Consider the following 25,829-nt stretch of genomic DNA (forward strand, 5'->3'; position numbering starts at 1 on the left):
CACGGACACACAGACACACACACAGACACACAGACACACACATTCACACACACACAGACACACACACACGGACACAGAGACACACACACATTCACACACACACAGACATACACAGACACACGGACACACACACATGGACACAGACACACACACAGACACACACACACAGACACACACACACAGACACACACACACGGACACACAGACACAGACACACACACAGATACACACACAGACACCCACACAGACACACACACATGGACACAGATACACACACAGACACACACACACGGACACAGATACAGACACACACACACACTCACACACACGGACCTCAGGAGAGCTGAGGGGTGCCCCCCAAGTCAGAGTGCCAATAGTGGCCCCGTTCCTTGAAAGGGAGACCCAGATGCTGGGAGCTCGTCTCCTTTTGTATTTTTTAAAAATATTTATTTTTTACTTTTGCAGCCCTTGTTGTGGTTATTGATGTCATTGTTGTTGGACAGGACAGAGAGAAATGGAGAGAGGAGAGGAAGACAGAGAGGGGGAGAGAAAGACAGACACCTGCAGACCTGCTTCACCGCCTGTGAGGTGACTCCCCTACAGGTGGGGAGCCGGGGGCTCGAATCGGCATCCTTAGGCCAATCCTTGCGCTTTGTGCCACGTGCGCTTAACCCGCTGCGCTACCGCCGCCTCCCTAAAATAAGCAGTTTAAAGCTATCATGTGGCGTCAGAAATCAGGCGGGACCACAGAGCGGGATGTGCTAGTTAGTGGTGACTACCGTGGCACAAAGTCTGTAGCCCCTCCACGCATAGTCTAGTTAACCAGAAACTCTTCTGCTGTCCTTGAATAGGGTAAAGGGGGACATTCCTTTATTATCTAGTCTTCTCAATCGCTTAGCTTGCTCTAAAGGGGGAGTGGGGTTCTAAATGAATCTACTTAGGGAACTCACTCCTTCACACTTTCCCTCTCTCCTCTCCCTCTCTCCTCTCTCCTCTCCTCGCTACAGAAATGACCCCCAAAGCACAAGACTTGAGCCAGTTCTTGGTGAAAGAGAGGAGTTTGTTACACTGGTGACAAAGCAGGAGACTCCAGAGCTCTCGGAGAATTCTCCGCGCACCTCTGTAAAGCCCACAGCTTTATCGAGGCCCCGCTCCCCAAAGGGTGGAGGTGGCAGGTTTGTTTCACTACTACAAAGTAGCAGACACAGACAAAGGCAACCTTTCGTGCAATTGCCATGCGTCTTCCTTATCTGTGGTGAGGGCAAAGAAAGGGGAGAACGAGCACCTGGTGTGTTTCAGTCCTGAGACAACTGGATTACCCCCTAGTCATCTTTACCTTAGCATGTCTTCTCAGACCCATCGGTTGAGGAATGTGGAGGGAGGAGGGCAGCGACTACAGCCTGAAGGGCAAACACGGGAAATGCTGTCTTGGGCTTTATGTCTCCGTAGCAGAGGAAAGACACTTCTGCCGGGAGCCAAGGCCTTAGCTAAGACTCTCTTATAGCCGGTGAGAGGACATTCCGACCAGTGGAACTGAGATGACCATCTAGCTGTTTGGAAAGTCGCTCACCCACCTCCCTCCCCCACTACCTTAGCAGGACTTCCTCCTTGTATATGCATAAATTGTGGCTGTAAAATAAAATTTTCAGAGCTGGATCAGACCTCCTGTCTTGCTCTCGTTCTTCGTGTCTCTCGTCCCCTCCATTCTCTCGCCCCCCTCCCCTAGGTTTCCGTCGATAACCCCGCAGGCCGGGGCACACTTCTCCACCAGGCACACAGATCAAACTTTCCACACGGGGTGACTCAGGAGAGTGTGCGCTGTGTTCATCTATTTCCCACAACATCCCCTCCTCTTGTTCTACAACCCATCATCTTTATGGATTATCACATGGCCCCTTGAGATCGAGCAAACCTGGTCTGTTGATCAAGCATGGGGCAGACAGGAGGCCAAGCTTTAACAAAGGCTGGCACAGGCTTGAGAACAAAAAGCAGCGTGACCGCAGCCGAGGCTGCCAGGTTAAGGGGCAGGACGTGTGCCCATCGTCAGGGTCTGCTTGTCTTGGTCACTGCCTCCTGCATGGCTGTGCCTGGAAAGTTCAGCCTCAGCATAAGATACGCCACTGGGGAAGTAGCTGCGAGAAGGCAGAATCCAGCCAGGGCTAAAAGTTCAGTTTGGCCTCCATGTCTATCTGTTCACGCAGTGACACCCAGCCTGTACTGACCACCTGCACTATCTTAGACTTTTATGCATTTTTTTGTATTATCTTTATTTGTTGGATAGAGACAACCAAAAATCAAGAGGGAAGGGGGTGATAGAGAGAGAGAGAGAGAGAGACAACTGCAGCCCTGCTTCACCACTCGTAAAACTCTCCCCCTGCAGGTGGGGACCAGAGGCTCGAACCTGGGTCCTTGCGCATTATAATACATGCACTTAACCAGGTGCGCCAACACCCAGCCCTGCATTTTTAACCCTTTATTATGTTCTGGTCTTTCTTTCTTGTGACCTATTTATAAACATATCACAATCATATAATACCATTTTATAAACACAGACTTATACCTTAAGTATATATTCTTTCTCACCTTTCTCCCTCCTCTTTTTGACCATCTATCAGGAAGGGGAGAATCTCTTGTCTCCCCGAATCAGGGCACTAATCAGAACAAAGCAGTCACATACATTGCAGGGCACACAGTAGGAACTTCACAGGAGTTATAGTGACTTTCACCTTTTCTCTTAATCACTAGTATCATAAACACAATTAAGTGTAACAATTTAAAAAGAAATTTTTATTGAAGTGTAACAATTTTGACTAAGTCACTGAGAAATGGGAATGAATTCAGCTTTCCAGATAAGAAATTTCTATGCACATGGAATAGTAAAGGACTAGTGGCAGTCTCCCTGTAGGGCCTAATCAGTTGAGGTCACAGTCTACAGTACAATAAATAGGAAAAAAACAACTGGGACAACACAGGCCACAGGGAGGAGAGGACAATGCATTTATTCCTGGTGGTGATTCCTCAAGCTTCTGCCATGCGCAGGGCAACCAGCTTCCGGTGGTGGTTGCCGCAGGGCTGAAGATCTCTCTCTGGATCATGCTCTAAGGGACTCTTTGGTCTCCCTTGTACGCCTAGGCTGCTTGACTACTGTCTGGAGGAATCAGCTCTGTCTGAGGGTTTGGCAGCCTTTGTCACTGTAGGGAGACAGATCTGTAGAACAGAGCCTGGAGCTCCAACAAATAGCTTGTGCTCAGACCACGTCTCTGGGCTCAGATGAGCGGCGCCTAGTTTCTTAGGGGATCACAGGATCTTCCTTTTCTTTCTTTCTTTTTTTTTTCAAAAACCTTTTTTTATTATCTTTATTTATTTGATAGAGACAGCCAGAAATCAAGAGGGAAGGGGGTGGTAGAAAGGGAGAGAGATGAGATTCGACTTCCAGAGGCAGAGCTACGAGCAGCAGATCACTTTCTCTCCTCTCTTCTCCTTTCCTCTCCCGGATCAACTAGGAATACCAAAGGAGACCACCCGGACAGAAACAAGACAGGACTAGAATGACCACAGGAACCCAGTAAATCACCTGTGAGTACAAACACGCGTGGCTGGTGACAGAGAGGAGAGAGGGGCCTAAGGAGAGATTAAGTGACTGCTAACAGTTCAGCGGTTCATCAGTGGAGACACCACCTCCAGTCTGCTCCACCAACAAGGGGACAGCTGAAGGGAGGAGAGGACTCCCCAGAGACTCACCAAGTGCAGCTCTGAGTCTCCATTGCTACTACCCCCAGAATCTGGAGCAGCGACAGGGAGGGACACCAGGGGACAGAGATCTAACCGGGAAACTCAGGAGAAGACCTATACCTCGGTGGCATAGCTGAGGGGCTGTGAAAGTCTCTTTGCATAACCACTGGATTATCTCTGCCACACCCTGCTTTATCTATTGGTCAGGAGTCAGTGATTAAGCTAAGAAGCCTATTGATAGTTTAAAAGCCCTCAGGCTTCCATAGCCTACAGGGAAGAAAAAAGAAAAAAAAGAGGCTTTTACACCACTGAGCTCCAACTCAGGGATTGAAAAAACTGTTAACTTCCACCACGGTAAAACCTTTAATTAAATTACTTAGACACAAGTCAATCCAGGTAATAGTGATCAATAATTTGAAAAGTACTGATAAAGGGAACTCATAACATAATATATAAAATGGTTAAAACAACAAGAAAAAATATTGGAGACTCGAACCATGACAAGAGTCCAGCTAAAAGTCCTCCAGAGGGTGAAGCACAAAACAACGAGTTCAACATCCAAACATTAGCTAAGGAAATAATAACAGGAGTGAGTAAAGAATTTGAAAAAATTGTAATCAGAAATGCAGGAACAACAAATGAGAATATGGAAGAAAATTCTAATAATCTCATGGTTATTAGAGAGCTGAAAGCTGAAATTGCTGAGCTAAGAAGGCAACTAGCTGAACAAGCTAAAACAGTATCAGAGCAGGGCAACAAAATAGATGAACTCCAGAAAGCAGTAGAGGGCAGAGAGAATAGAGTCTATCAGGCTGAAGACAGAATTAGCAAGATTGAGGATGAATTAGAGACCACTAAAAAAGAAGAGATCTCAAAAAGAGATTAAGAGATGCTGAAAACAACAACAGAGTCCTATAGGATGACTTCAAAAGAAACAATATACACATTATTGGCTTACCAGAGGAAGAAAGAGAAGGAGAGGAAAGCATTTTCCAGGCCATAATAGCTGAAAATTTCTCTAGTCTAGACAACACCAAAGACATAAAAATTCAAGAAGCCCAGAGGGTCCCAAACAGAATTAACCCAGACCTAAAGACACCAAGACATGTCATACTTAGAATGGAAAGGAATAAGGATAAAGAAAGGATCCTCAAGGCTGCAAGAGAAAAACAAAGAGTCACCTACAAAGGAAAACCCATAAGATTAGCAGCAGACTTCTCCATACAAACACTACAGGCCAGAAGAGAATGGCAAGATATCTATCGAGTGCTCAATGAGAAAGGCTTTCAGCCAAGAATACTATATCCTGCTAGACTGTCATTCAGACTAGATGGAGGCATCAAAACCTTCTCAGACAAGCAACAGTTGAAGGAAGCAACCATCACCAAGCCTGCCCTGAAAGAAGTTCTGAAAGGTCTCCTATAAACAACCAGACCACCACAAATAGAACATATATCAAAACACTCTAAAACTCTACAAGAATGGCGTTAAAATATCTTCAATCTTTGATATCAATAAATGTCAATGGCCTGAATTCACCTATTAAAAGACACAGAGTAGGAAGATGGATCAGAAAACACAACCCAACAATATGTTGTCTACAGGAAACTCACCTAACTCAACAAGACAAACACAGACTTAAAGTGAAAGGATGGAAAACTATCATTCAAGCCAATGGCCCACAAAAAAGGGCAGGAGTAGCTATTCTCATATCTTTCATGATAGACTTTAAAATAGATAAGATTAAAAAAGATAGGAATGGACACTACTTAATGCTTAGAGGATCAGTCAATCAAGAGGACTTAACAATTATTAATATCTATGCACCCAATGAGAAGCCATCTAAATACATCAAACTTCTACTGAAAGAGCTACAGCAATATATTAACAGTAACACAATCATAGTAGGGGACTTCAACACCCCACTATCTCAACTTGACAGATCATCCAGGAAGAAAATCAGTAAAGACATAAGGGAGCTAAATGAAGAGATAGATAAACTAGAACTATTGGACATTTTCAGAGTCATTCATCCCAAGAAACTGGAATACACATTTTACTCAAATCCACATGGATTATTCTCAAGGATAGACCATATGTTAGGCCACAAAGACAGCACCAGACAATTCAAGAGCACTGAAATCATCCCAAGCATCTTCTCAGACCACAGTGAAATTAAACTAACACTTAACAATCAACAAAAGATTAGTAACAGTACCAAAATGTGGAAGCTCAACAGTACACTTCTTAACAACTTCTGGGTCAAAAAGGAAATCAAGGAAGAAATCAAAATGTTTCAAGAGTTCAATGAAAATGAATACACAAGCTATCAAAATATTTGGGACACAGCTAAAGCAGTCCTAAGAGGGAAGTTCATAGCTATACAAGCACACATTAGGAAACAAGAAAAGGCACAAATAAACAGCCTGATTGCACATCTCAAAGACCTAGAAGAAGAACAACAAAGGAATCCTAAAGCAACCAGAAGGACAGAAATCACTAAAGTTAGGGCAGAAATAAATAACATTGAGAATAGGAAAACCATACAAAAGATCAATGAAAGTAAATGTTGGTTCTTTGAAAGAGTAAACAAAATCGACAAGCCTTTATCCAGACTCACAAAACAAAAAAGGGAGAAGACCCAAATAAATCGGATAGTAAATGAAAGAGGGGAAATCACAACAGACACTGCAGAAATTCAACATATCATGCGAGACTTCTATGAACAACTATATGCCACCAAGCTAGAGAACCTGGAAGAAATGAATGATTTCCTAGATACCTACCAACTTCCAAAACTAAGTAAAGAGGAAGTGGATAACATGAACAGGCCCATCACAGCTAATGAAATTGAAACAGTTATCAAAAATCTTCCCAAAAATAAAAGTCCTGGACCAGATGGTTTTACAAATGAATTCTACAAAACTTTCAAAGAAGAACTAATACCTCTACTTTTAAAAGTCTTCCAGAAGATTGAAGACACTGGAATACTCCCTGCCAGCTTCTATGAAGCCAACATCACCCTGATACCAAAAGCAGACAGGGACACAACCAAAAAAGAAAACTACAGACCAATATCTCTGATGAACATAGATGCAAAAATATTGAACAAAATTCTAGCCAACCGGATACAGCAGTATATCAAAAAGATTGTTCATCATGACCAAGTGGGGTTTATCCCAGGCATGCAAGGTTGGTTTAATATACGTAAATCAATCAATGTGATCCACCACATCAACAAAAGCAAGACCAAAAACCACATGGTCATATCAATAGATGCAGAGAAAGCCTTTGACAAAATACAACATCCCTTTATGATCAAAACACTACAAAAAATGGGAATAGATGGAAAATTCCTGAAGATAGTGGAGTCTATATATAGCAAACCTACAGCCAACATCATACTCAATGGTGAAAAACTGGAAGCATTTCCCCTCAGATCAGGTACTAGACAGGGCTGCCCACTATCACCATTACTATTCAACATAGTGTTGGAAGTTCTTGCCATAGCAATCAGGCAGGAGCAAGGAATTCAAAGGATACAGATTGGAAGAGAAGAAGTCAAACTCTCCTTATTTGCAGATGACATGATAGTATACATGGAAAAACCTAAGGAATCCAGCAAGAAGCTTTTGGAAATCATCAGGCAATACAGTAAGGTGTCAGGCTACAAAATTAACATTCAAAAGTCAGTGGCATTCCTCTATGCAAACACTAAGTTAGAAGAAATTGAAATCCAGAAATCAGTTCCTTTTTCTATAGCAACAAAAACAATAAAATATCTAGGAGTAAACCTAACCAAAGAAGTGAAAGACTTGTATACTGAAAATTATGAGTCACTACTCAAAGAAATTGAAAAAGACACAAAGAAGTGGAAAGATATTCCATGTTCATGGGTTGGAAGAATTAACATCATCAAAATGAATATATTACCCAGAGCCATCTACAACTTTAATGCTATCCCCATCAAGATCCCAAGCACATTTTTTAGGAGACTAGAAAAATGCTACAAATGTTTATCTGGAACCAGAAAAGACCTAGAATTGCCAAAACAATCTTGAGAAAAAAGAGCAGAACCGGAGGCATCACACTCCCGGATCTCAAACTGTATTATAGAGCCATTGTCATCAAAACTGCTTGGTACTGGAACATGAACAGACACACTGACCAGTGGAATAGAATTGAGAGCCCAGAAATGAGGCCCCACACGTATGGGCACCTAATCTTTGACAAAGGGGCCCAGACTATTACATGGGGAAAGCAGAGTCTCTTCAACAAATGGTGTTGGAAACAATGGGTTGAAACATGCAGAAGAATGAAACTGAATCACTGTATTTCACCAAATACAAAAGTAAATTCCAAGTGGATCAAGGACTTGGATGTTAGAACAGAAACTATCAGATACTTAGAGGAAAATATTGGCAGAACTTTTTTCTGCATAAATTTTAAAGACATTTTCAATGAAACGAATCCAATTACAAGGAAGACTAAGGCAAGTATAAACCTATGGGACTACATCAAATTAAAAAGCTTCTTCACAGCAAAAGAAACCACTACCCAAACCAAGAGACCCCTCACAGAATGGGAGAAGATCTTTACATGCCATACATCAGATAAGAGTTTAATAACCAACATATATAAGGAGCTTACCAGACTCAACAACAAGACAACAAATAACCCCATCCAAAAGTGGGGGGAGGAATTGGACAGAATATTCACCACGGAAGAGATCCAAAAGGCTGAGAAACACATGAAAAAATGCTCCAAGTCTCTGATTGTCAGAGAAATGCAAATCAAGACAACAATGAGATACCACTTCACTCCTGTGAGAATGTCACACATCAGAAAAGGTAACAGCAGCAAATGCTGGAGAGGGTGTGGGGTCAAAGGAACCCTCCTGCACTGCTGGTGGGAATGTCAGTTTGTCCAACCTCTGTGGAGAACAGTCTGGAGAACTCTCAGAAGGCTAGAAATGGACCTACCCTATGACCCTGCAATTCCCCTCCTGGGGATAGATCCTAAGGAACCCAACACAGCCATCCACAAAGATCTGTGTACACATATGTTCTTGGCAGCACAATTTGTAATAGCCAAAACCTGGAAGCCACCCAGGTGTCCAACAACAGATGAGTGGCTGAGCAAGTTGTGGTCTAGATACACAATGGAATACTACTCAGCTGTGAAAAATGGTGACTTCACCGTTTTCAGCCGATCTTGGGTGGAGCTTGAAAAAATCATGTTGAGTGAAATAAGTCAGAAACAGAAGGATGAATATGGGATGATCTCACTCTCAGGCCGAAGTTGAAAAACAAGATCAGAAAAGAAAACAGAAGTAGAACCTGAAATGGAATTGGAGTACTGCACCAAAGTAAAAGACTCTGGGGTGGGTGGGTGGGTGGGGAGAATACAGGTCCATGAAAGATGATGAATGACATAGTGGGGGTTATATTGTTAAATGGGAAACTGGGGAATGTTATGCATGTACAAACTATTGTATTTATTGTTGAATGTAAAGCATTAATTCCCCAATAAAGAAATAAATTATTTTTAAAAAATGAAAAAAAAGGAAATAAAAAAATTTCTACTGTCTTTGAATGAGATCCAAAGGCTTTAAAATTGATGATGATGATGATGATGATGATTTGCCACCAGAGTTATCACTGGGGCTTGGTGCCAGCATTACGAATCCACTGCTCCTAGTGGCCACTGTTTTCTTTTCATTTCTTTTTTTTTTTCATTTGATTTTATTTGACAGGACAGAAAGAAATTGGGGGGGGATAGAAAAAAAATAATAATTGTTGCTATGCTGCACATTGGTTTGGTCTCCCCCACCCGGCCTCTGGGAGGTGGTGGTTTAGGCCCCCGCAGTTTCCCGCCCACTGCTCCCCGCCCCCTTGGCCCCGCCCCTGAGCCCCTACAGGTGGAGAAGGATGGAGAAGCACATGGTGTGGTGATTTGCCCGCTCGTGAATAAAGATTAAACTGCATTCTCTGCCCAGCCGTGTGTCCCTGAGTCTCTGTCTCTGTCTACCACTGCGAAGCTAGCCCGGCCTGCTGGTGCTCCCGAACTCTAATGACAGCTCTGGCTTTTGGTGGTGGTGGTGGGGGAGGGTTTGAACCTAGGACTTTGGAGCCTCAGGCATGAGAGTCTGTTTGCATAACCATTATGCTATCTGCCTTCCGCCCAGTCACACTTCTTAAAGAGAGACAAAAGGGCTCGTTTTCTGTAAAGGGCTGCAGGGCTGGTGCCCCAGACTGAGAGCTGTCCTGGGCTTCTTGCAAGATGCTGGCTGAGAGGACTGGTGAGCATCTGCTGAGGGTCCCTGGTGCAGAGCAGGGCGTCCGCGGGGCTGTGAGCCGGAAAGAAGACGGCCCCTCTGCCGCTGGTGCTGCCCTGACTTTTCCAGGCAGGGGGCAGGAGACAAGGGAAAGACCTCAATCTGGGGTGGGGTGGGGTGGGGGTGAGTAGGGTGGGGTGGGTGGGGGTGGGTAGGGTGGCGTGGGTTCCATCACCCCATCCTCTGCCTCCAGCTTCAGGCAGAGATCTCCAACAGGCAGCGCCTCTGCCCTGGCTGCCCTGCCAGCCTCCAGTGTAACTTGACACTGCCGGCCCCTCCCCAGGCCCTGGTCACAGCCCCAAATTCCAGGAACAGGAAACTTGCTGATAATCCGACGCCCCTGCACACTGTCCACTGCACAGCACCGCTCACACAGCCATGAGCTGCACTGGAGCCCCCTTCCCCCCAGGTCCCCATGCCCGCAGCCCCCCAGACTATGCGATGATCAAGGAGGAGCACGAGGTGTCCATCCTGGGGGCGCCCCCCACAGCCCCCGCGGCGTCCACCGTGGTCCACATCCAGGCGGAGACTGTGGTGCCCGACCACGTCGTCTGGTCCCTGTTCAACACCCTCTTCCTGAATGTCTGCTGCCTGGGCTTCATAGCCTTCGCCTACTCCGTGAAGGTGGGTGCCGGGATCTAGGGCGGGGAGTGTGTCTGAGTGAGCACAGGGGTCTGAGTGTGTCTGAGTGTGAGCACAGGGGTCTGAGTGTGTCTGAGTGTGTTGAGTGTGAGCACAGGTGTCTGAGTGTGTCTGAGTGTGAGCACGTGTCTGAGTGTGTCTGTATGTGAACACGTGTCTGAGTGTGAGCACAGGTGTCTGAGTGTGTTGAGTGTGAGCACAGGTGTCTGAGTGTGTCTGAGTGTGAGCACGTGTCTGAGTGTGTCTGTATGTGAACACGTGTCTGAGTGTGAGCACAGGGGTCTGAGTGTGTCTGAGTGTGAGCACAGGTGTCTGAGTGTGTCTGAGTGTGAGCACGTGTCTGAGTGTGTCTGTATGTGAGCACAGGGGTCTGAGTGTGTCTGAGTGTGAGCACAGGTGTCTGAGTGTGTCTGTGTGTGAACACGTGTCTGAGTGTGTCTATCTGAGTGTGCATATGTAGACGCCGGGTTGAGCTGCTGAGCCCCAGGTGTCTGAGTGTCAGGGAACTGTCCACCAAGTGTGCAAGCTGGGGTGGTGGGCGTGAGGGGCATGTGGGTGTGTGGGGGTCGGGGCCCCTGGGTGAGAGGACCTGGGGGCTGGAGCAGGGGTGCGTGGGGAAGGGCGGAGCTGGGGGCAGCAGGCTGAGTGACAGCCCTTAACCCTCAGTCTAGGGACAGGAAGATGGTGGGCGACCTGGCGGGGGCCCGGAGCTACGCGTCCACCGCCAAGTGCCTCAACATCTGGGCCCTGGTGCTGGGCGTCCTCATCAGCATCGGCTACCTGGCCCTGCTGATATACGTCGGCATGATGGCCTACGAGAAGATGCAGCAGAGTATGGGAGGGGGCTACTGAGGCCGGCACCCGGCTCCCCACTGCTGGGTGGGGGCTGCACAGAGCTGTCTGCCTGCCCCAGGCCCCCGCCCCAGACACCCCCACACCCGGCTTCTCTGCTTGCTGACAATAAAGAGCACGTGTGCGACTGTGTGCCCGTCCCTGGGTTCAGGCCCCCGACTGCCCACCCCTCCCTGCTGGTCAGGGCCCGGCTGGACTCTGGGCTCTGCGGGGCCGGCACTGGACCAGGTGCTGGGGGCCCTCCCCCCAGGAAGTGCAGTGGTCAGAGCATCCGGGACAGGGCTCCCTGCCTGTGCCACCAGGAGGGTGGGAGGGTCCCTGAGGTGCTCGGGGCTGTGGGAGGACTGCGCTGATGTGTGGGTGCAGGGAGGAGCCCCCTCAGCCACACTCTGTCCTGACTCTCCTGTGGGGTGGGACAAGGGGCCCCCAGGCTGGGCAGGGGCAGTCAGGAGGCCAGCTGCAGGTGCCACCCCCAAAGCCTGGGGGGACTCCCGGCCAGGACACTGGACTCTGCTGCAGGGGCTGGCCCAATGCCTGGATGCCTTGGGTCACTTTGGAGGAAGGTGTAGCATTCCCACCCTGTAATGTCCCCAGGGCCCGTATCCCTCAGTGAGTTTTGACTGACCATCTGGAGCCACTTCCTGGTTAGAGTCCACCCTCCTGGTGCCCGGCCAAGTCACAGATCCACCCAAGGAAACAGAAACCTAGAGGCTGGAAATTCCCCTTGGGGCCGCTCCCCTCTACATCCTGGCTTCTCAGTCCTCACCTGCACTGTCACCCAGCCCCCCTGCCACCTGCACAGTGTCCCCACAAGTTGGCCAAGGAGGAGGCAAGGTTCCGTCCTGGTTTTAACTCTAAAGAAAGTGCTACACTTCCTTGTTTTTAGTTTTAGCATCAGAATATAGCCATGTGTGTATCTTTACAGTAGTTTCTCTTCTCCTTTCTTTCTTTCTTTCTTTCTTTCTTTCTTTCTTTCTTTCTTTCTCTCTTTCTCTTTTTTTCCTTTGCCACTGGGGTCGCCACTGGGCTCAGTGTGGTACCAATACTACTTTTCCCTTTCCTTTTTCCTTTCTATTTTATTGAATAGAGACAGAGAGAAGTTGGGAGGAGAAGGGAGAAGAAAGGGAGAGTCACAGACAGCGGCAGCCCTGCCTACTGCCTGTGAAGTTACCGGCGGGAGCAGGGACTCCGACCTGGGTTCTTGTGCCTGCTGATGAAAGCGCCAGGCCAGGCACCTCGCCACCCTGCCCCTCTCCTGTGTCTTCATCTGCACAGCATCCAGAGACCACAGGCCCTCATCCGGGGACCCTGCAGAGCCCCGACACCTTGGGGCCCCACATGGGAAGAGGGCCTGAGCGACACCATGACCTGTGCGACCGTGGTCCCTGCAAACACCCTGCCCAGACATGCTGACCTGGGCGGCCTGAGAGCATGGAGTCTGTGCACACTTCCTGGGCTCCAGATTTCCCAGGAGAACCACAGCACCCAAAATCACCTCAGCAATGTCCACCAGCAGACGGCTCTGGGTTTGTCCCAAGGCCCCTGGGAAGGGCTATGGCCAAGGCTGCCTCCAGACCTCCTAACCTCTCCAAACATCCTGTCCTCTCCCCTCCAGCCATCCTGTCCTCTCCCCTCCAGACATCCTGTCCTCTCCCCTCCAGCCATCCTGTCCTCTCCCCTCCAGCCATCCTGTCCTCTCCCCTCCAGACATCCTGTCCTCTCCCCTCCAGCCATCCTGTCCTCTCCCCTCCAGACATCCTGTCCTCTCCCCTCCAGCCATCCTGTCCTCTCCCCTCCAGACATCCTGTCCTCTCCCCTCCAGACATCCTGTCCTCTCCCCTCCAGCCATCCTGTCCTCTCCCCTCCAGACATCCTGTCCTCTCCCCTCCAGCCATCCTGTCCTCTCCCCTCCAACCATCCTGTCCTCTCCCCTCCAGCCATCCTGTCCTCTCCCCTCCAGACATCCTGTCCTCTCCCCTCCAGCCATCCTGTCCTCTCCCCTCCAGCCATCCTGTCCTCTCCCCTCCAGACATCCTGTCCTCTCCCCTCCAGCCATCCTGTCCTCCCCCTCCAGACATCCTGTCCTCTCCCCTCCAGACATCCTGTCCTCTCCCCTCCAGCCATCCTGTCCTCTCCCCTCCAGCCATCCTGTCCTCTCCCCTCCAGCCATCCTGTCCTCTCCCCTCCAGCCATCCTGTCCTCTCCTCTCCAGACATCCTGTCCTCTCCCCTCCAGCCATCCTGTCCTCTACTCTCCAGCCATCCTGTCCTCTCCTCTCCAGCCATCCTGTCCTCTCCCCTCCAGCCATCCTGTCCTCTCCTCTCCAGCCATCCTGTCCTCTCCCCTCCAGACATCCTGTCCTCTCCCCTCCAGCCATCCTGTCCTCTCCCCTCCAGCCATCCTGTCCTCTCCCCTCCAGACATCCTGTCCTCTCCCCTCCAGCCATCCTGTCCTCTCCTCTCCAGCCATCCTGTCCTCTCCCCTCCAGCCATCCTGTCCTCTCCTCTCCAGCCATCCTGTCCTCTCCCCTCCAGACATCCTGTCCTCTCCCCTCCAGCCATCCTGTCCTCTCCCCTCCAGCCATCCTGTCCTCTCCCCTCCAGACATCCTGTCCTCTCCCCTCCAGCCATCCTGTCCTCTCCCCTCCAGCCATCCTGTCCTCTCCCCTCCAGCCACCCTGTCCTCTCCCCTCCAGCCATCCTGTCCTCTCCCCTCCAGCCATCCTGTCCTCTCCCCTCCAGACATCCTGTCCTCTCCCCTCCAGCCATCCTGTCCTCTCCCCTCCAGACATCCTGTCCTCTCCCCTCCAGCCATCCTGTCCTCTCCCCTCCAGCCATCCTGTCCTCTCCCCTCCAGCCATCCTGTCCTCTCCCCTCCAGACATCCTGTCCTCTCCCCTCCAGCCATCCTGTCCTCCCCCTCCAGACATCCTGTCCTCTCCCCTCCAGACATCCTGTCCTCTCCCCTCCAGCCATCCTGTCCTCTCCCCTCCAGCCATCCTGTCCTCTCCCCTCCAGCCATCCTGTCCTCTCCCCTCCAGCCATCCTGTCCTCTCCTCTCCAGACATCCTGTCCTCTCCCCTCCAGCCATCCTGTCCTCTACTCTCCAGCCATCCTGTCCTCTCCTCTCCAGCCATCCTGTCCTCTCCCCTCCAGCCATCCTGTCCTCTCCTCTCCAGCCATCCTGTCCTCTCCCCTCCAGACATCCTGTCCTCTCCCCTCCAGCCATCCTGTCCTCTCCCCTCCAGCCATCCTGTCCTCTCCCCTCCAGCCACCCTGTCCTCTCCCCTCCAGACATCCTGTCCTCTCCCCTCCAGCCATCCTGTCCTCCCCCTCCAGACATCCTGTCCTCTCCCCTCCAGACATCCTGTCCTCTCCCCTCCAGCCCTGTCCCTCTCCCCTCCAGACATCCTGTCCTCTCCCCTCCAGCCATCTGTCCTTACTCTCCAGCCCATCCTGTCCTCTCCTCTCCAGCCATCCTGTCCTCTCCCCCTCCCAGCCACCCTGTCCTCTCCCCTCAGCCATCCTGTCCTCTCCCCTCACCGAGCTATATTCTGTCCTCTCCCCTCCAGACATCCTGTCCTCTCCCCTCCAGCCATCCTGTCCTCTCCCTCCAGCCATCCTGTCCTCTCCCCTCCAGCCATCCTGTCCTCTCCCCTCCAGCCATCCTGTCCTCTCCCTCCAGCCATCCTGTCCTCTCCCTCCAGCCATCCTGTCCTCTCCCCTCCAGACATCCTGTCCTCTCCCCTCCAGCCATCCTGTCCTCTCCCCTCCAGCCATCCTGTCCTCTCCCCTCCAGCCATCCTGTCCTCTCCCCTCCAGCCATCCTGTCCTCTCCCCTCCAGCCATCCTGTCCTCTCCCCTCCAGCCATCCTGTCCTCTCCCCTCCAGCCATCCTGTCCTCTCCCCTCCAGCCATCCTGTCCTCTCCCCTCCAGACATCCTGTCCTCTCCCCTCCAGCCATCCTGTCCTCTCCCCTCCAGACATCCTGTCCTCTCCCCTCCAGCCATCCTGTCCTCTCCTCTCCAGACATCCTGTCCTCTCCTCTCCAGACATCCTGTCCTCTCCCCTCCAGCCATCCTGTCCTCTCCCCTCCAGCCATCCTGTCCTCTCCTCTCCAGACATCCTGTCCTCTCCTCTCCAGACATCCTGTCCTCTCCTCTCCAGACATCCTGTCCTCTCCCCTCCAGACATCCTGTCCTCTCCCCTCCAGCCATCCTGTCCTCTCCTCTCCAGACATCCTGTCCTCTCCTCTCCAGACATCCTGTCCTCTCCTCTCCAGACATCCTGTCCTCTCCCCTCCAGACATCCTGTCCTCTCCTCTCCAGCCATCCTGTCCTCTCCTCTCCAGCCATCCTGTCCTCTCCCCTCCAGCCATCCTGTCCTCTCCTCTCCAGCCATCCTGTCCTCTCCCCTCCAGCCATCCTGTCCTCTCCTCTCCAGCCATCCTGTCCTCTCCTCTCCAGACATCCTGTCCTCTCCCCTCCAGCCATCCTGTCCTCTACTCTCCAGCCATCCTGTCCTCTCCTCTCCAGCCATCCTGTCCTCTCCCCTCCAGCCATCCTGTCCTCTCCCCTCCAGCCATCCTGTCCTCTCCTCTCCAGACATCCTGTCCTCTCCTCTCCAGACATCCTGTCCTCTCCTCTCCAGCCATCCTGTCCTCTCCCCTCCAGACATCCTGTCCTCTCCTCTCCAGCCATCCTGTCCTCTCCTCTCCAGCCATCCTGTCCTCTCCCCTCCAGCCATCCTGTCCTCTCCTCTCCAGCCATCCTGTCCTCTCCCCTCCAGACATCCTGTCCTCTCCTCTCCAGACATCCTGTCCTCTCCCCTCCAGCCATCCTGTCCTCTACTCTCCAGCCATCCTGTCCTCTCCTCTCCAGCCATCCTGTCCTCTCCCCTCCAGCCATCCTGTCCTCTCCTCTCCAGCCATCCTGTCCTCTCCCCTCCAGACATCCTGTCCTCTCCCCTCCAGCCATCCTGTCCTCTCCCCTCCAGCCATCCTGTCCTCTCCCCTCCAGCCATCCTGTCCTCTCCCCTCCAGCCATCCTGTCCTCTCCCCTCCAGCCACCCTGTCCTCTCCCCTCCAGACATCCTGTCCTCTCCCCTCCAGACATCCTGTCCTCTCCCCTCCAGCCATCCTGTCCTCTCCCCTCCAGACATCCTGTCCTCTCCCCTCCAGCCATCCTGTCCTCTCCCCTCCAGCCATCCTGTCCTCTCCCCTCCAGCCATCCTGTCCTCTCCCCTCCAGCCATCCTGTCCTCTCCCCTCCAGCCATCCTGTCCTCTCCCCTCCAGCCATCCTGTCCTCTCCCCTCCAGCCATCCTGTCCTCTCCCCTCCAGACATCCTGTCCTCTCCCCTCCAGCCATCCTGTCCTCTCCTCTCCAGACATCCTGTCCTCTCCTCTCCAGACATCCTGTCCTCTCCTCTCCAGCCATCCTGTCCTCTCCCCTCCAGACATCCTGTCCTCTCCTCTCCAGCCATCCTGTCCTCTCCTCTCCAGCCATCCTGTCCTCTCCTCTCCAACCATCCTGTCCTCTCCTCTCCAGACATCCTGTCCTCTCCCCTCCAGACATCCTGTCCTCTCCCCTCCAGCCATCCTGTCCTCTCCTCTCCAGCCATCCTGTCCTCTCCCCTCCAGCCATCCTGTCCTCTCCTCTCCAGCCATCCTGTCCTCTCCCCTCCAGACATCCTGTCCTCTCCCCTCCAGCCATCCTGTCCTCTCCTCTCCAGCCATCCTGTCCTCTCCCCTCCAACCTTCCTGTCCCCTCTGTAGCTTCAAAGTTTTGTGTCACAACCATTTCTTTCCTTTCATTCATTCATTCATTCATTCTTTCTTTCTTTCTTTCTTTCTTTCTTTCTTTCTTTCCTTCTTTCCTTCTTATTTTTTTCTTTTTTCTCTGCCTGTAGGGTCTCACTGGGGCTCAGTGCCAGCACTATGAATCCATCTCCTGGTGGCCGTTTTTTCCATTTTAATAGACAGGACAGAGAGAAACTGAGCGGAGGGGAGAGAGAAAGAGAGGCACCTGCAGATCTGTTTCCCTATTTGTGAAGTGTCTCCCCTGTACGTGGGGAGTGGAGGCTTCAACCAGGGTCCTTGTGCAGGACCTTGTGCTCAGTATTCTGTGTGCCTAACCAGGTGCACCACCTCCCGGCCCCCTCAGACATTTTTTTTTCTGGAGCTGAGTGGTTCTTTTTCTGGAGGGCAAAGCTCTTCACTGTGTCTTATCACCTAGTATCCCGCCTGAGCTAGCTGGTGCTGTGCTGGGGCCCCTGTTCTTGTCTCATCCGCCTGGATGACCTGGGGTGGGTGTCTCCAGGGGTGTGGGGTCGGTCTGGGGAGAGCAGGGTGTCAGGGTGAGGCCCTAAGAGGCCCCCAGAGCTGGCCGGCTCCGTGTGTGGAGGGGCACCCGGCCTCAGGCAGCTTCTCTCCCGGTGCCATGCCTCCTGAGCTGGGGGTTGTCTCTGTGCTGGGGAGCCCCTCACCTGCTGGTGCTGCGGGTGGCCAGCAGGGGCTTCTGGTCAGCACTCACACACCTGCACCCCTCCCCCTGCACCCTGTGTGCCTCACCACACAGCAGAACCCAGGGGCTCTGCTGCCCTCCCCACACCCTGCCTCCCCGGCCCTGGGGACACCTCTGTGGCCAGGTTGAGATGGCCCCCTGAGGATGGGTGGTCTTCTGCCTGCCAGGTTCCTTCCCCTAAATAAACACTCACCCCTCGCCTGGGCAGCAGGTCTCTTCCCAGATCTGGACTGAGGCTGAGGCTCTGAGGCAGCCTCACCTGTGAGCCCCTAGGGAGACCCAAGGATAAGCCCTGGCCCTGGGGTCTCCAGTGAAGTGTGGAGGGCAGGGTGCTGTCCAGTGAGCTGGTGACAAGGAGAGCCTGCAGCCTCCTGCCTCAGCACCCTGGTGTGAGCGTCCCCCAGTGGGTCAGTCAGTGAGGGACACTAATGATGTACTAGCTTAACCCCCAGGATGGCTGGAGTCGCCATGGAGAGAGCCTGACACCACACGCTCAGGTTCTGGGGGTGGCGCTCACAGGCCCAAGGGCTGGGGGAGGGGGTTACAAGTCCAGGTTCTGGGGAGAGGATCACAGGCCCAGGGGCTGGGGGGTCACAGGCCCAGATTCTCGGGAAGATCACAGGCCCAGGGGCTGAGGGGTCACAGACCCAGATTCTCGGGAAGATCACAGGCCCAGGGGCTGAGGGGTTACAGGCCCCGGAGCTGGGGGGTCACAGGCCCAGGGGCTGAGGGGTCACAGGCCCGGAGCTGGGGGGTCACAGGCCCAGGGGCTGGGGGGTCACAGGCCCAGATTCTCGGGAAGATCACAGGCCCAGGAGCTGGGGGGGTCACAGGCCCAGGGGCTGGGGGGTCACAGGCCCAGATTCTTGGGAAGGTCACAGGCCCAGGAGCTGGGGGGTCACAGGCCCAGGTTCTTGGGGTAGGGGTGGTCACAGACCCAGGGATTGGGGGGTCACAGGCCCAGGGCCTGCAGGGGTCACAGGCCCAGTGCTGGGGGTGTCACAAGTCTCCAGCCTCAGGACATTTGTCTCCTGATCTGTGACAGCAGTCACCCCCTGAGGACATAGGGACAGTATCTCAGAGGACCCCTGACCCAGGGCCACACCAACCCTCTCACACTCAGAGCTGACCCCACAGAGCCCTCTACCCCTGACCCCCAGCTGGACACACACCACCAGCACACGTCACGGGAGACCCCATGCTGACACACACTGCCCACTGGGAGGCCCTGTCCACGGCAGGCTTCAGCACCCAGAAGAGTGGGACCCAGCCCTACCCGCCTCCACCTGCCTTGAGGCACCAGGCACAGGGGGCATCACCCCCACCCCCCATGGCATCGCAGGAACGGCTGGCCCCCAGGAGCCCAGAGTCCAGCCGGGCCCTGATGGGGAGGGGAGGGGGGCTGGGCCCAGAGACAGTCAAGCAGAACCTGTCCTGCAGGGTCCCCAGAAGTGAGTTATGGGGGCTCCCCACCCAACTGAGGGCCTGTGGACCCTGGGGTCTGGGAGGGGTCAGCAGGGGCACAGGCGGCAGACAGACGGGACGTGAGGGTCTGACCAGAGGAGCAAGCAGTGCGGCAGTGAAGGTATCTATCTGAGCGGCAGCTGCTCGTCCTGGGAGAGGCCTGGGGCCCCGGCCATGGGAGAGGAGAGCTGTGGGTATGAGGAGGGCACAGGGGGTCGGGCAGCCACTGGGCCACGGGGAGGGGGCTCTGAGGGGGTCACAGGCTGGGGCCATGGGGCGGGGGCCATGGGCTGCATACCAGAGTAACGCTCTGGTTCGTTTCCCCTCCGTATAAATAAATACATTTATCAGGAAATTTGAAAATTCAGCATTGGTGTAGGTCACTTACATGGCACTGGCCCACGGTGTCCCCTCTGCTATATGTAGCCCCAGGGTCTGAGAGGGAGATTCGTCACTCAGGCCACCAGTGCAGGGGATGCAGGGACACCTGGGTGGGAAGGGGGGAGGCAGGTGGGGAGGGTGGTGGGAAGGCCCGGGGACCAGCCGTCCGCCTTCTGCCGCCCAAACAGCCTGTTTCCAGGTGCAGGGTGTGAGCTCTGGTTTCAGACATGGACACGGGTGTTTTGTTTATTTGTTTTGATATTGTTTATGTATTTGTTTTAATAAGAGAGATACAGAGAGAAAGAGAGGCATAGCCTTGCTCAGCCCTGGCTCATGGTGGTGTTGTGGGGACAAGGAAGACAACTCGAGACCGAGGTCCCAGTTAGAGTCTGTTTACCCGGCCTGCCTGACAGCAAGGAGCCGTGCAGAGAGCAGGGTAGGCCAGTGTCACAAGCTGGTTTTTAAAGGCAGAAACCACAATTGCAGTAAGAAGCTGATCACAGAAGCTAATATAGGTCACTGCAATCCTTTTTGGGGAAACACCAGGCGTTTTGTCAGCATGAGCAAGCAGCAAGCAGACTTTGATAATCACAGAGGGTCTGGTGGAATGATGGGAACTTTTGTGACTGTGTTTCTGGGACGGGGTGATTCTGTACTTGGGTGAGGGCTTCTGAGACATCAGGACTCTATTTAGCTCCAAACCCTGTCACAGACTGAACCTGGGCCCTCAGCCTCCAGCAGGAGAGGCTGTTTTGCAGAACCCCTGCACTGCCTCCGCAGCCCAGCACAGGTGTTTTCCCAGGCTGTGCTCGGCCCTGGTGACACCAAAGGCCCCATCTCCAGTGTCTGGTTCTCACAGTAAATTCAGGGGCAGTCAGAGAGTGGTGGGGAGGGGCGGGGAGAGGAGGAGCTCAGGAAATGGGACCAGGAGGCACAGACCTCAAGTCACCCCTTGCCTTGGCTCAGGGGCCCCAGAAGGAAGCAGAGGGAGACGAGGACAGTGGGGGACTGACTGGTGGGCGCAGAGTGTGAGCACAGAGCCCCAGACTTGCCAGCACAAGGCCCCAGTCCCATCCCTGCCCCCTTGGCTCTCTGCTGGATGCTCTGGCCTCTCCTGAAATAAGCAAAATAAGTCTAAAAACAAAAAGAAAAAGGGGCTAGGTCAAGTGCACACATTACAGAGCACAAGGACCCAGGTTTGAGCCCCCAGTCCCCACCTGCAGGGGGAAAGCTTGGTGAGTGGTGAAGCAGGACTGCAGAGGTCTCTCTGTCTCTCTCTCGATCACTCCCTTCCTTCTCGATTCATGGCTGTGTCTATCCAATAAACAGGGGCCAGGTGGTGGTGCACCCAGTTAAGTGCACATAGTACCAATAAATAAATAAAGATAATTTAAAATATATTTTAAATAAATAAATAGAGGAACTAGAGGTTGCTTTTTTATTGTTGTAGTTATTATTGTTATTGATGTCATCATTGTTGGATAGGACAGAGAGAAATGGAGAGAGGAGGGCAAGACAGAGAGGGGGAGAGAGAGACAGACACCTGCAGACCTGCTTCACCGCCTGGGAAGCGACTCCCCTGCAGGTGGGGAGCCGGGGGCTCGAACCGGGATCCTCACACCGGTCCTTGCGCTTTGTGCCACGTGCGCTTAACCTGCTGCGCTACAGCCCGACTCTCCCAAGGTTGTTTTTTTGTTGTTGTTGTTTGTTTTTTCAGAGAAACAGCTAGAAATTTTGAAGTGGGGGAGGGACATGTTTGACCCCCAGCTCCACATGTGCCAGAGGGGCACCTGTTTCCCCATTTACAAAAGCAAGTCTGGGGCAGGGTAGATAGCATAATGGTTATGCAAAGAGACTCTCATGCCTGAGGCTCTAAAGTCTCAGGTTCAGTCCCCCACACCACCGTAAGCCAAAGCTGAGTAGTGTTCTGGTAATAAAATAAAATATAATAATAAAATAAAATACAATACAATCAAACCAAGTCTGTTTTTCAGGAGGGGCTGTCCTTGGTCCTTGGTTGAGAACAAAACTGCAGGGCAGCACAGTCCAGCCAGGGCCTCCCTCGCCCCTTCTTTTTTTTAATCCGAGCACTGCTTAGCTCTGGCTAATGGGGATGCAGGGAGTTGAACCTGGGACCTTGGAGCCTCAGGCAGGAGAGTGTTTTGCATAACCATTGTTCTATCTCCCCCCCCCCCACCTTCTTTAAAAAGAAAAAACTTGAGCTCCCGAGTCAGCCCTTGCTGAGGTGGGAGGCGGGGTCTCCACGCTAGGAGAGGCCTTCCCGGGACCCCTGGGCGCCGAGCCCTCAGAGAAGCCTCTTAGATCTGGCGGGTGTGGGGGCCCCCAGGTCAGTTTCCTGCACTGGAGGGTGGGGGTCCCTGCTCTGCTGGCTCCCCAGCTGGCACTGGCGTCACGTGACACCAGAGGACACACCTCTAGCAGCAGGCCCCAGGAAGTGGACCTGGGGAGGCCCTGGGGGCCAAGGCCACATGTCTGCCAAGGGTGACTGCGGCCTGACAGGACCCCTGGACCAGGGGTGACCCTTTGTGGGGGTGGCTTCGGGGGAGGCTGGAGGAAGAGCAGGCCTCGTCTGGAATCCGGTCCCCACTGCCCACCAGACCTGGCCGGGACTCCAGTGAGCGGGAAGGGGACACGGACTCAGCAATCTCCCTAGACCGTGGAGACCCGCGCGTCCCTCCGCCGGCAGTCGCAAATGTGAGGGACTTGTAAACCCTGTAAAGCACGGCTGTGACGCCCAATGGGCCTGGCCTGGTCTGGTCACCAAACGGAGGCGCGGAAGTCGTGGCCTTGGGCAGGTCTGTGTGTCCCGGTGGAAAGTTACAGAGGCCGTGGGGAGGACGTCCTGCATGCTGTCGACCTGAGGTCGGGAAGGACTCCTTTTTCTCTCTCCCTGTTAGGGACACAGTCTCCTTTGGTCGCTGATATATTCTTAATAAGAACTTGTAAACAAAGAGGAATTCCACATCACCCTTGAGGTGACTGTCTGGAAACAAGGCTGTGCCGAGTCCCTAACTGGCCTTGGATTATTTCCGAGACTGAGTCTTCTCCATTCCTGAGGCTGTCGGTGCCTTTCGAGATCTCTTCGATTGTTTAATTATGGGATGCGAGGGCAGGGAGAGAGGGCCCTGCACACCTCCGCTCTGGCATTTGCAGCCTTTTGATACTTTTGACAAAAATCCCAAACAATCTGGACAAAGTACAGAGAAGAGTCCGTTTACTCACTTGGGGCCCTAAACTTCAGGGGGTCTCACAGATGGGCTTTCCTGAGGCTGTAGCCCAGACCTGAGCCTCTGGATGAAGGTCACATTTCAGTGTGTCTTGGAAGTGACCAGGGGCCTGGACTCACAGCAGACACCCCAGGGGCTCATGAGGTCTGGGGGTCTGGGGACCCCCCCTGGGTACATCTGGGAGTCTGAGGGAAGGCCTGGGGGCCAGGGAGGATGACCTGGGGAGCAGGGGGCTCCCCCTGGGTGCTGCTGGGAGTCTGAGGAAAGGCCTGGGGGCCAGGGAGGATGACCTGGGGAGCAGGGGGCTCCCCCTGGGTGCTGCTGGGAGTCTGAGGAAAGGCCTGGGGGCCAGGGAGGATGACCTGGGGAGCAGGGGGCTCCCCCTGGGTGCTGCTGGGAGTCTGAGGGAAGGCCTGGGGGCCAGGGAGGATGACCTGGGGAGCAGGGGGCTCCCCCTGGGTGCTGCTGGGAGTCTGAGGGAAGGCCTGGGGGACAGGGAGGATGACCTGGGGAGCAGGGGGCTCCCCCTGGGTGCTGCTGGGAGTCTGAGGAAAGGCCTGGGGGCCAGGGAGGATGACCCGGGGAGCAGGGGGCTCCCCCTAAGTGCTGCTGGGAGTCTGAGGGAAGGGCTGGGGGCCAGGGAGGATGACCTGGGGAGCAGGGGCTCCCCCTGGGTGCTGCTGGGAGTCTGAGGGAAGGCCTGGGGGCCAGGGAGGATGACCTGGGGAGCAGGGGGCTCCCCCTGGGTGCTGCTGGGAGTCTGAGGGTTTCGGAGGCTTTGAGGACAGGGAGGATGAGGGATGGGGGCTGGGGGCTCCCCTGGGGGCCTCTGAGAATCTGAAAGAGGGCCTGGGGGCTTTGGGGACAGGGAGGACTGAGAGGTTCTGGGCCTGGCTGGGAAGCAGTGTGACTCCAGGCTGGATGGGGCCCTGGGCAGCAGCCCCAGGTGAGAAGAGGTTCGGCTAGAAGGTCCTGACAGGTCCTGACAGGAACACCCCCCGATATTCCCCCCCGAAAGTCAGCACTTGCCAATTCCCAGCCTCCTGGTGCCGAGCCAGGTCACAGACTTTAAAAACTCCAGGAAACAGAAACTTAAAAGATTAAAAGTCTTTGTGGCGGAGGGCCAGCAGGCCCCACATCCTGATCCACAGCTGCTGGGCATCTGCGCACATCAGCGACTCCTCTGCCACCACAGAGCCCCCACAGGATGATCAAGGAGGAGCACGAGGTGTCCATCCTGGGGGAGCCCCCCACAGCCCCCGCGGCATCCACCGTGGTCCACATCCAGGCGGAGACCATGGTGCCCGACCACGTCGTCTGGTCCCTGTTCAACACCCTCTTCCTGAACGTCTGCTGCCTGGGCTTCGTGGCCTTCGCCTACTCCGTGAAGGTGGGTGCCAGGGTCTAGGGTGGGGAGTGTGTCTGAGTGAGCACAGGGGTCTGAGTGTGTCTGAGTGTGAGCACAGGGGTCTGAGTGTGTCTGAGTGTGAGCACGTGTCTGAGTGTGTCTGTATGTGAACACGTGTCTGAGTGTGAACACAGGTGTCTGAGTGTGTCTGTGTGTGAACATGTGTCTGAGTGTGTCTGAGTGTGAGCACAGGTGTCTGAGTGTGTCTGTATGTGAACACGTGTCTGTGTGTGAACATGTGTCTGAGTGTGTCTGAGTGTGAGCACAGGTGTCTGAGTGTGTCTGTATGTGAACACGTGTCTGAGTGTGTCTGTATGTGAACACGAGTCTGAGTGTGTCTGAGTGTGAACACGTGTCTGAGTGTGTCTGGGTGTGAACATGTGTCTGAGTGTGTCTGAGTGTGTCTGTGTGTGAACACGTGTCTGAGTGTGTCTATCTGAGTGTGCATATGTAGACGCCGGGTTGAGCTGCTGAGCCCCAGGTGTCTGAGTGTCAGGGAACTGTCCACCAAGTGTGCAAGCTGGGGTGGTGGGCGTGAGGGGCATGTGGGTGTGTGGGGGTCGGGGCCCCTGGGTGAGAGGACCTGGGGGCTGGAGCAGGGGTGCGTGGGGAAGGGCGGAGCTGGGGGCAGCAGGCTGAGTGACAGCCCTTAACCCTCAGTCTAGGGACAGGAAGATGGTGGGCGACCTGGCGGGGGCCCGGAGCTACGCGTCCACCGCCAAGTGCCTCAACATCTGGGCCCTGGTGCTGGGCGTCCTCATCAGCATCGGCTACCTGGCCCTGCTGATATACGTCGGCATGATGGCCTACGAGAAGATGCAGCAGAGTATGGGAGGGGGCTACTGAGGCCGGCACCCGGCTCCCCACTGCTGGGTGAGGGCTGCACAGAGCTGTCTGCCTGCCCCAGGCCCCCGCCCCAGACACCCCCACACCCGGCTTCTCTGCTTGCTGACAATAAAGAGCACGTGTGCGACTGTGTGCCCGTCCCTGGGCTCAGGCCCCCGACTGCCCACCCCTCCCTGCTGGTCAGGGCCCGGCTGGACTCTGGGCTCTGCGGGGCCAGCACTGGACCAGGTGCTGGGGGCCCTCCCCCCAGGAAGTGCAGTGGTCAGAGCACCCACACAGGTGTCTGCTGGGTGTCAGGGTCCTGGGGACCCCCGTGTGAGCATGAGGGGGACAGAGGGTCCTGGAGGAGGGTCCAGCGGCCTAGAGGAGCTTCCCCCCAGGGCGAGGGGTCAGTGCGGG

The 25,829-nt window shown here is 53.8% G+C and overlaps 2 protein-coding genes across 2 annotated transcripts; both read left to right on the top strand.

Moving 5' to 3' along the window:
• The first annotated feature begins 10,279 nt into the window (after positions 1-10,279).
• On the top strand, positions 10,280-11,690 carry LOC103125732 (interferon-induced transmembrane protein 1-like). The gene is made up of 2 exons (XM_060175846.1): positions 10,280-10,693; positions 11,378-11,690. The coding sequence occupies exons 1-2, from the start codon at positions 10,448-10,450 to the stop codon at positions 11,561-11,563; spliced, it is 432 nt and encodes a 143-aa protein (XP_060031829.1). The 5' UTR covers positions 10,280-10,447; the 3' UTR covers positions 11,564-11,690.
• Positions 11,691-24,276: 12,586 nt separating this feature from the next.
• On the top strand, positions 24,277-25,557 carry LOC132533808 (interferon-induced transmembrane protein 1-like). The gene is made up of 2 exons (XM_060175847.1): positions 24,277-24,566; positions 25,245-25,557. The coding sequence occupies exons 1-2, from the start codon at positions 24,384-24,386 to the stop codon at positions 25,428-25,430; spliced, it is 369 nt and encodes a 122-aa protein (XP_060031830.1). The 5' UTR covers positions 24,277-24,383; the 3' UTR covers positions 25,431-25,557.
• The last annotated feature ends 272 nt before the right edge of the window (positions 25,558-25,829 follow it).

This window comes from Erinaceus europaeus, chromosome 17 (genome assembly GCF_950295315.1).
Source record: "Erinaceus europaeus chromosome 17, mEriEur2.1, whole genome shotgun sequence".
Taxonomy (NCBI): domain Eukaryota; kingdom Metazoa; phylum Chordata; class Mammalia; order Eulipotyphla; family Erinaceidae; genus Erinaceus; species Erinaceus europaeus.

Excerpts from the sequence above, each read along its gene's own strand:
- LOC103125732 (XM_060175846.1), top strand. The coding sequence starts at position 10,448 with ATGAGCTGCACTGGAGCCCCCTTCCCCCCAGGTCCCCATGCCCGCAGC. Across the intron at positions 10,694-11,377 it reads CCTTCGCCTACTCCGTGAAG|TCTAGGGACAGGAAGATGGT; the intron begins GTGGGTGCCGGG and ends CTTAACCCTCAG.
- LOC132533808 (XM_060175847.1), top strand. The coding sequence starts at position 24,384 with ATGATCAAGGAGGAGCACGAGGTGTCCATCCTGGGGGAGCCCCCCACA. Across the intron at positions 24,567-25,244 it reads CCTTCGCCTACTCCGTGAAG|TCTAGGGACAGGAAGATGGT; the intron begins GTGGGTGCCAGG and ends CTTAACCCTCAG.